Source organism: Pinus tabuliformis, chromosome 3_2 (assembly GCF_031772625.1).
Source record: "Pinus tabuliformis cultivar Carrire ecotype Pingquan chromosome 3_2, CPIR1, whole genome shotgun sequence".
In the NCBI taxonomy this organism is placed as follows: domain Eukaryota; kingdom Viridiplantae; phylum Streptophyta; class Pinopsida; order Pinales; family Pinaceae; genus Pinus; species Pinus tabuliformis.
The window spans coordinates 83,863,481-83,873,888 of NC_142302.1; the positions used below are offsets into that span (position 1 = coordinate 83,863,481).

Genomic DNA, 10,408 nt, shown 5'->3' on the forward strand with positions numbered 1-10,408 from the left:
GATGTAAAGTATTTATGTAAGTTTTGAACTATTGTAAGAGGATTTGGCTAGATTTGGTTATGGAGAATTAGATTGTAAAATAATGGGATTATCTTTGTATCTCCGCATATTTTGTTCATGAAAGGTTAAATCTCGGAGGTTTGGATTCCTTCGAAAAATTTCTGTGTATTATTAATTTCTAGTTGGCCTTTAGAATTCGAGGTTGATAATATAACTTTGTGTTATCACGATTGAATATTTATTGTTTTGTATTGGGTTAATTGGGATATGCTTAAAGAAAATATGATTTAACACAGTCTAAACTTGGTGAAAGGGAAATACTTGGCAGAATGGAGAAAAGCCCAATTAAAGCTGAGAGAGCCTAAGAAATAGGCTTGGAGCCATCTTATCGAAAGAATTGTTAAATCTACAGTACTCGCATGCAAATCAACGTCAAGGTTTAACCCAAAACCAGATGCGATATTTTATCAAACTAGGTTAATAGTGCAGTTGATTTAAGCCATCCAATTAGAGGAGCGAGATCCAAAAGATATTGCGTGGAAACGTGAATGGTGTTTAATAAAATTTTCGGACCCAATGAGTAATTCAATTATGGCTTAATTCCGTTGAAGTCTGAAGATTGTAACCATCCATTGTGGAGATCGTGATCCAACAATAGTCGCGTGGAAAAAGTATCCACAAGTTAATCCAAAATTTGGACCCGAGAAATTATTGGAGCTAGTTTTTTCTTTCAGTTCCGTGAGAGAGGTAGAGGACTGTGGAAACGGTGGAACTAAGAAGTTTTTCAACAATAGTCTTAAATTCCCTTCAGTTCCAGTAAGTGAAGTTCTGCTCTTTTTTTGGAAAATTTAGCAATTTGGGTGTTTTAGAAGGATAGTAATTTGGAGGGGGATGACTGAAACTCGAAGGGAAATTCAAGAAGAAATTCCACCTATGCTTGAGGAGATCGTTTTAGGATTTGAACGACTATCCCTTACACCTGCAACCAAACCACCATTTGTGGTATCAAAACCGCCTACTGACACTGAAAAAGATCTCAAGGATTAGAAAAAGAAGTCCCACATGGCTTTCAAAGTTGGAGGAAGAGGTGGTGGTTGAAGAAGAGGAAGACCAATTGCAAATGAAGTGTTGGAATCTACGCAATGGACGCAAGCTAGATTGGAAGCAATGGAAATGGGAAGAGATGTACATGCTGGAGATGTTAGTGAACCTGAATTTGGAGCTACAAAAGATGAGGAGCTTATAGATGTAACTCCTAAAATGAGATTCTTTAAGTCAGTATTGAGATCCACATCTAAGCCCGGAATTGAAGTTTCAATTTATACAAGAACCTTAAGCCCTGGAGAATTGATAGACTCGATTAATGACATGGAGAAATTCTTTGATTATGAAGAGACAGAAGAAGGAAAGAAGGTGAAGTTTGTTGTCACAAAATTGAAAGGACATGTAGCACGTTGGTGGGTCGAGTGCAGGGTCATCCTATAAGCAGGTTCAGGAACTATTATACAAGGGATTGATTAGAGAGAGTTTAAGTCCTTGTGAAGTGCGAACAATGTTGAGCCCAAAGAAGGATGGAGGCTGTAGAATGTGCACTAATTCAAGAGCAATCAATAAGATTACAATTAGGTACAAATTTCATTTACCTAGAATTGAAGATTTGATGGATTGTTTGAGTGGAGCAAGATATTTTGCAAAATTATATTTAAAAGTGGTTATCATCGAATTAAATTTAGAGATGGGGATGAGTGGAAAACTGCTTTTAAGATAAATGAAGGATTATATGAATGGATTGTAATGCCTTTTGGGTTGTCAAAGGCTCCCAGTATGTTTGTGAGACCCATGAATGAATTTTTGAAAGAATTTATAGGTAAATTTGTAACACTATATATGGATGATATCTTAGATTATAGTAGATCAAAAGAGGAATAGGTAAGACATATAAATTATGTCTTACAGAGCCTACAACAAGAGAAGTTAATGTTAAATTTAAAGAAATGTTCGTTCTTGAAGGAGGAGTTGGTGTATTTGGGTTTTTTTGTTTCTGCTTAGGGGTTAAAGATGGATCCTAAGAATATCAAGGTAATCATGGAGTTGCCTTCACCAAAATGTATCTTTGTGGTAAGAAGTTTTCACGGTCTTGCTGGTTTTTATAGAAAATTCATAAGGAATTTTAGTAAGATCAATGCTTCAATTATTTATACTATAAAGAAGGACAAACAACCATTTAACTGGATTTTTGAAGTAGAAACGAACTTCTAGCTATTGAAGAGAAAGATTACTAAGAAACCTATTTTGATTTTACCTGATTTTAATAAACCTTCTCAAGTGAAGTGTGACACCAGCGGAGAAGCCATTGGAAATATTTTTAGTTAGGAGGATAGATCTGTAGCTTATTTTAGTGAAAAGTTGAAAGATTCAAAGAAGAAATATTCTTCTTATGACAAGGAGTTTTATGAAGTGGTGCAGTCTTCGAAGAAGTGGAGACATTACTTGATGTCTAAGGAGTTAATACTGTATTCAGACCATTCATTAGAGTACATTATGCAATAGCCAAACCTTAACCAGAAGCATGCAAAATGGGTAGAGTACCTTCAAAGTTTTAATTTTGTGTTAAAACATATAGCAGGTCAATTAAACAAAGTAGCAGATGCCTTAAGTAGAAAAAGAATTTTGGTGCAAGAAAGTCAAATTTAAGTATTTGATTTTGATTTTCTTAAGGAATTATATGAGAAAGACTTATATTTTAAAGAGGATTTTGAAGCTTGTAGAAATCCTATTTTTTTCAAACAGAAGTGGTTGGATTATTTCATGCAAGAAGCACTGTTATTTAAAAGAAATCAGTTGTGCATACCAAATTGTTCTATGAGAGAAAATTTGATCAACGAAAAACATAGTGGTGGACTTGGAGAACATTTTGGTGCATACAAGACTTATGAGCAGTTGAGCCGGTTTTATTTCTGGCTTAAGATGAGAGCTGAAGTAGAGAAGTATGTGAAGAATTGTAAATTCTGTCAGTATGCAAAAGGAAGCAGCCAAGACACAAGTTTGTATGTTCCATTACCTATTCCAGATAGGCCTTGGGGTATGGTAAGTATGGACTTTGTTTTGGGTTTGCCAAAAACTCAAAGGGGACATGATTCAATTTATGTAGTAGTTGGTAGATTTTCAAAAATGGAAAATTTTATTCCATGTTATAAAACCAATGATGCTACTCATGTTTCTAACTTGTTTTTTAAGGAAATTGTAAGGTTGCATGGGTTACCCAAGAGCATTGTTTCATACAGAGATACCATATTTATTGGTCATTTTTGGAGGACTTTATGGAAGAAGCTATGCACTAAACTAAGTCTCAGTTCTACATATCATCCTCACACTAATGGGTAGACTGAAGTTGTGAACAAAATCTTGGGTAATCTTTCGAGAAGCCTTCCACATGAACATCCAAAATAGTGGGATCAAGTTTTGGCACAGGCTAAGTATGCTTATAATGATTCTCCTAACAGGAGTACAGGGCAAAGTCCATTCCATATAGTTTATGGAATGCACCCAATAGGAGTGACTAAATTGAGAGATTTGGGTAAAGCTGAAATGAGGAGTGCTCTAGGAGAAGATTTTGCTTCAGAGATTCAAGCAGTTCATGAATACGCAAAACAAAAACTACAGAACAAAAACACAAAGTCCAAGAACATAGAAGATTTGAGGAAGAGAGAAGTAAATTTTGAGGTTGGAGATTGGTTTCGGCACACCTAAGGAAGGAAAGATTTCCAAAAAGGGAGTATAACAAATTAAAATTCAAGAAGATAGGACCATGCAGAGTTTTAAGGAAATTTTCTACAAATGCATATGAAATTGAGTTACCCCATGGTATTGGAATATCTCTAAATTTCAATGTTTCTTATTTGTATAGGTTTGAAAAGGAACAGACAAATGACACAACAGAAGAAAAGGAAGAACATGAGGTGGATTGGGTAAAACAGTTACTTGCAACAAAGACATTGCAACCAGAGAATATATTGGATAAAAGAGTGTTTAAGAAGATAAGGGGACATGAGTATTTTCAGTACTTGTTCAAGTGGAAAGATCAACCAATTGCTGATGCTACCTGGGTGACAGAAACCATGTTATAGAAGTTGGGTTGTTCTGTAGAAGAGCCCATGGACAGGAGCCCATGAAGAATTTTGTCTTGAGGAGTCTGATGTAGGAGCATGAGGCTTAAAGACAAAAAACTTCATTTTATTCCAAAAAATCCAAAAAAAAATTATAGGCAAAGGAGTGGGATCCTTTAGCTGTCAGTTTAGAAAGTTTTCTAGATAGTAATTGACCTAGAATATAGGTATTTGAACGATTTTGTAATTAGTTCAAGTAGTTTAGACTTAGTTGAGATTGTCGAGGAGAATAGAGCAGCTTAGGTATTCATCTAAGATTAGATAGATTCGATCTATTGATTGAGAATCGAATTGTTGGATGTAAAGTATTTATGTATGTTTTGAACTATTATAAGAGGATTTGGCTGGATTTGGTTATGCAGAATTAGATTGTAAAAGAATTGGATGATCTCTATATCTCTGTGTATTTTTTGCATGAAAGGTTAAATCTCAAAGGTTTCGATTCCTTCAAAACATTTCCATGTATTGTTAATTTACAGTTGGCCTTTAGAATTCAAGGTTGATAATGTAACTTTGTCTTATCATGATTGATTGTTTATTTCTGTGTAATGGGATCATCGGGATATGTTTAAAGAAAATATGGTTTAACAAAGTCTAAACTTGGCGGAAGGGAAAAACTTGGCGGAATGGAGGAAAACTCGATAAAGAACGAGAGAGCCTAAGAAAGAAGCCTTGAGTCATCTGATCGACAGAACTGTTAGATCTACAGTAGTCACATGCAAATCAATGTCAAGATTTAGTGCAAAACCAAATGTGATATTTTATCAAATTGGGTTAATAGTGCAGTTGATTTAGGCCGTCCAATTAAAGGAGAGAGATCCAACTGATATCGCATGGAAAAGGAGAGAGATCCAACGGATATCGCATGGAAAAGTGAATGGTGTTCAATAGAATTTTCAGACCCGATGAACAATTCAATTATGGCTTAATTCCGTAGAAGTCCGGAAATCATAACCGTCCATTGTGGAGACCACGATCCAACGATAGTCATGTTGAAAAAGTATCCAAGGGTTAATTCAGACTTCGGACCCGAGAAATTATAAGGTGCAACTTGTTTTTTCTTTCGATTCCCTTACAGAGGTAGAGGACTGTGGAAAAGGCAGAACTGAGAAGTTTTTCAATAGCAGTGTTAAATTTCCTTTGTTTCCGGTAAGTGAAGTTTTCATATTTTCCAGGCAAATTTAGCAATCCGGTTGTTTTTCAAGGATAGTTAAGTTTGAAGGTGGATGACTGAAACTCCAAGGGAAATTCAGGAAGAACTTCCACGTGCGCTTGAGGAGATGTCCCTTACACCTCCAATCAGACCACGAGATTTGTAGCCAAGGTTTTTAGTTGGTTTTTTCTATGGTACTTGCTGACGTTGGGGTGTTTTTATTATTTTTGAACTAGACACTTAGTATCATTTCTGTGAGAGGGAGGAGAGGGAGGAGGCAGGAGCACCAACAACAACAAGACACTTTATAATATAAAGTTTATAATACACTTTATAGGGTGCTTTTTCCATTTCAAAATGACTCAACATCAACTAATTACAAGTATTGTGGAACTCTAGGTACACCATTGACTGGGTTAAGGGACTCTCTTTATTGCATTTTCCATTCTTAACAAATTGGATGAAGCTCATACTTTCACTCAAAGTGGTTTTCAACAAATCACATACAGTCACATCGATATGGAGCAGAATCACATCAAAGATATCTTTTAAATGAAAAGGTAAAGACAGCTATAAGAGTCATTTTGTTATGCTGCATACAAACATGATTCCACCATTAACACATGCAGTATTTCCATTTCTAAGCCCCAGTTATCTTCCAGAGATCGAGACTACATACCGATTTGAAATGGTTAATCATAAATAACAAGTTTTCGAAAGTTTTAATATCTTTCTGAGGACTACTTTTTATGATTTTTTTAGATTATGAATCCTCTTGGAATTGCATAACAGATCTTAATACTGAACAGAAGATAAAAATATGTAACCTGTACTCTTTCTTAAAAATCTATAACCTGTGCTCTCCTTTTATATATATATATATATATATATATATATAGGTTAGCATTTTTTTTCTCCCGGAAAAAAATGAGATACAGGTAGAGACACCCATCGCCACAATGAAATACCACGTATAACCCTTTCTATGAATAGTAGAGGCTTCACCACATCCGAACGGATCCATTTCTCGACTCATACGTTATCCCAAATTATCTTTGAACATCGTTCTTTCCGGTAGTACTCAAATAAGAGTTTTATAACCACAGTAATAGTAAGAAATGTTATAAATAGGTACCGCTGGTTACATTGTTTCCTCGCAATCGCATTCTGCTTCTGCTTCTGCTTCGCATTCTGAGCGCTCCTCCTTACTGGTTCGCGATTAGATTCGAAAAACTGCTCCGATCGACAGACCGTGGTGTTAAATTTTTATCATCAATCGTTTGAAGGACGTTGAAGCCATGCTGCAAGCTATAAATATTTTGTGCCATTGTTGGAGCAGACGGGATGAAGATGAATCTCTCGTCGAGATGCTTTATGAATTTCGGGAGGAGATTGGTAAAGGACGGTTGGGAGTGGTACACAAATGCATTGACAGGACAACAGGAGAGCAATTCGCGTGTAAAAAGATGCCGGCGACCAATAATGCATTGAATGAAATGAATATATTGCAAACTCGTCTACCCGGGGGACACCCAGGAATCTTGAAGCCCATAGCCCACTTCCTGCAGGAAAGGGTGGGGAAATATGGCTCGTCAAAGAATGTGTACATGATTTCAGAGCTGTGTGATGGGAAGGATCTCCAGCGTTTTATTGACTCCTATGGTGCCGTTCCTGAGAGACTAGCAGCCCGAATTATCCAATCTCTTGTCCAATCGCTTCGATACTGCCACTCATGGAAAATCATTCACAGAGACGTAAAGCCATCGAGTATTTTTATTACAAACACTGCAAAGAATGCCAACCCATCTTCCTGGGTTTTTAAACTTGGGAATTTTGATAGGTCAATTTGGAATGGTACGTTGCAGAAATTTTCTTGAAGATTTATTTGTAAATTTTGCAGTCCCTTGGAGTACATTGATGGATTATTTAATTTTGCAGGTCGGCAAAATGCAGTCATTATAATGGATAACGTGGAGACATTGGTATATTCTGCTCCAGAGATATTGGGCGGAAGTGTGTACTCGTACGAGATTGACATTTGGAGCGCAGGAGCGGTGTTGTACCGTCTCCTCTTCGGAAGGACACCTTTTTATGCAGTGGACGATGCGGCGGTCATGTATGAGCAAATACAAAATACAGAACCAAAGCTGAGTGACCCCTTCTTGCCCTCCATATCGAAATCCGCAAAGGAACTCGTCCTTGGAATGCTGCAGAAGGACAGCGCGCGCCGATTTTCTTGCGATCAAATCTTGCGTGAGTTTTTATTTTCTTTCCAGTTTCTTGATATCCAAACATTATTTAGGATGGGCGAGGTACTAAATACTATTTAAACGTGATGATTCAAATCTTGAGTGAGATTTTATTTTCTTTACTTTGTTTAAGATGGTCCAAACTTTGTTGAGGATGGGCGAGGTACTAAATTATTGTTTAAACGTGATGATTGGAATGATGTAGATCATCCCTGGATCTTGGAGAATGCAGTAAAACGGGACGTGGCTTCCAGCTCCACCATTAACACATAGATTGTGTCTACCAGCGGGAAAGATGCTGGCATGGCGAATACAGATGATGAAGATTGACCAGTCGATAGTCTGTAATGGAAATTTGCTTTCATCATATGATATCCCCGCATATTGAGATTTAGCTATGAATCAAATGTAGTCAATAGTTAGTCCGTGATCTGCTATGCTATACAATGTGCACAGTGCACGCCATTGAAGACCATTGGAAGGGTTTTATAGTTCTTCTATTTTTGACATCCATTTTATACACGTACATTTGAATAAATCATTGAATTATCTTTAAACAGTTTATATCTGAGAATTATTTTCAATTTAAATATGATCTTCAAGATTAAATGCAATCTAAGCAAACGGTTCATGATTTAATCCGATATAATGTTCTGTAGTTATAGAGAACCATCTATCCATTTTGCTTCACATAATATCGCTATGGAGATTTTTTTTTGATTGTGCTAAAGAAATAGATACGATCAGAATTAAAATTCAGACGGAAGTGATAAAGGGATTGAATCGTTAAATCCATACTCCGAGATGTGCACCTACAACTAACGGTCCTGGGTTCATTATCATCCTCACACTTATATCCCAATGACTCGTGAGGAGAAATACTTATGTTGCATGTAATTAGAAGGTTAGCATGCTAGGACGATTTTCTTTTTTTATATTGCATGAAATATTTATTTCTGAACATGTATATTGGTGTGCTATGCTTTGAATATGTATGATAATATTGCATGAAGCACTCGTAAACCTGATGACAGGTATGCCACATTTACCATTGATGATTAATCAATATGATCTTTCGATGAACATCCAGGAACTCTATCATATGTTTGGATGCATTGTTAGACGCCTTAGATGTCCATGTTTTTCTGTTGACAAAATTCATGTTAGGATGTGTTTTCTGTATAGATTTTTTGTGGTTGGTGTAATCATCGTCTTAGTATTTTCGAGGAATCAACTTAGTATTAGCTGGCAATTTGGTGAAGAATGGGGAAATGCACTTAAGAGGAAGATGTTTCAGCTTAGAAATTAGGAAGTTTTTGAAATGAAAAAGGGTGTGTGAAAACGATCTTAAAGTTAATATTTAAAGGGAAAAGAGATGTAACTTAATATTATCGTATTTTTCACACTTGAGAAGAGATGCAAAATTAGCTCTTACATGAGACGAGAGAAGTTTAATAATTGAATCATTGAAAATGTTACAAGATATGCATTATAAAAGAGGTTTCATGTATATTCTTGATGTTGATAGTTTTATGATGAAATGCTATGATATTTTACCATTTTATGATTATAGTGTTTGTGATTTTGAATTATGTATTTGGTTAAGAAAAATAGTTAAGATCAATATTCATTTATTTTTGTACCATTCTCTTGGGAACAATTCTTAGGATTCCATCATGCATTGTATGCTTTCAAACATTAATAACTATAAAGAGGTAGTTCTTTTTTTTTCTTCCAGAATAGGATGACAATGTTTATTGTGATTTTGATGACCAACTAATGGAAGTAGTAAGATTTTTGTTGATGGGGTTATTAGAATCTTGGGTGATTGGGATCATGAATGTTGAAGGTAGTAGTAAGAACCCTCAATGCTAGATTTCAAATGATATTTGGTAGTGTTTTAAGTCTAGGAGTCTCCATTACACTAGGGTTAATAAATCGAGAATATGATCTATGATAATCCTTTGGGATATGTTTCAATTAATTGGAAAATATTCCACTTTAAATGTGGTTTTCATCACTAAAAATTGGGTGGTAGTAAGATCCCAATGATAGAATCTTATTGAAAAGTAGTTTTTAGAATTTTGAGACTAATTATCTCAACCCTTAGACAATCTAAAAGTTTATTTTGTATTGAAGTATTTAAATATGATCTTTTAGTTATTTCAAATGATGATATATTGACATGTTTGTGATCCCATGTTAAAATTTGTTATCTTGTATACAAAATATATTTTAAATATATGATTGATGATTATAAATTTGGATTGCTAATATTTTTATACATAAAAATTGAAATTACAATGTAAAATGTATGTTAAGTCTTGTAATTTTTTTCCTTACAACATTCAGTGAAAAAAGAAAAAGAATAAGAAGAATAATGTGCCATGATCTACTTACGAAGAAATCCATCATAAAGGGATATATGATATTGACACTCAATAGTATCCAATTGTGAGATCACTTAGGTCTAAAATAACAATGTAATGAAATGAAAATGCTCTCTAAACAATGAAATTCATATATACTCATTATTATAGGCTACTTATATATGTGACTATGTTAGAGAGATAATGACTATAAAACCTCGAAGCCATGGCATTCCTATGATCAAACTCTTATTAAATGTGTAGGTGGTTTCAACATTACCCATGACAATGTTCACTATCTATCAATGGAGTGATGAGCTGAAACCTTTTGATGAATTTCCAAAACCTCATACTATTATGTTATTGTAATAGCCCCCGCCAATTATCACCATAACATCGATTAAGAGGGGGTGGTTACTACACTAACCCAAGATGCAAGGTGTCAATATGGAAATGGGGTCTAAAAAGTTC

General features: G+C 35.2%; 1 protein-coding gene across 1 annotated transcript; it reads left to right on the forward strand.

Annotated features, from left to right (window-relative positions):
• The first annotated feature begins 1,167 nt into the window (after positions 1-1,167).
• Positions 1,168-7,841, forward strand: LOC149179952 (calcium-dependent protein kinase 21-like). Its single transcript, XM_089413708.1, has 4 exons — positions 1,168-1,274; positions 6,659-7,173; positions 7,258-7,572; positions 7,702-7,841. The coding sequence occupies exons 1-4, from the start codon at positions 1,168-1,170 to the stop codon at positions 7,839-7,841; spliced, it is 1,077 nt and encodes a 358-aa protein (XP_089269834.1).
• The last annotated feature ends 2,567 nt before the right edge of the window (positions 7,842-10,408 follow it).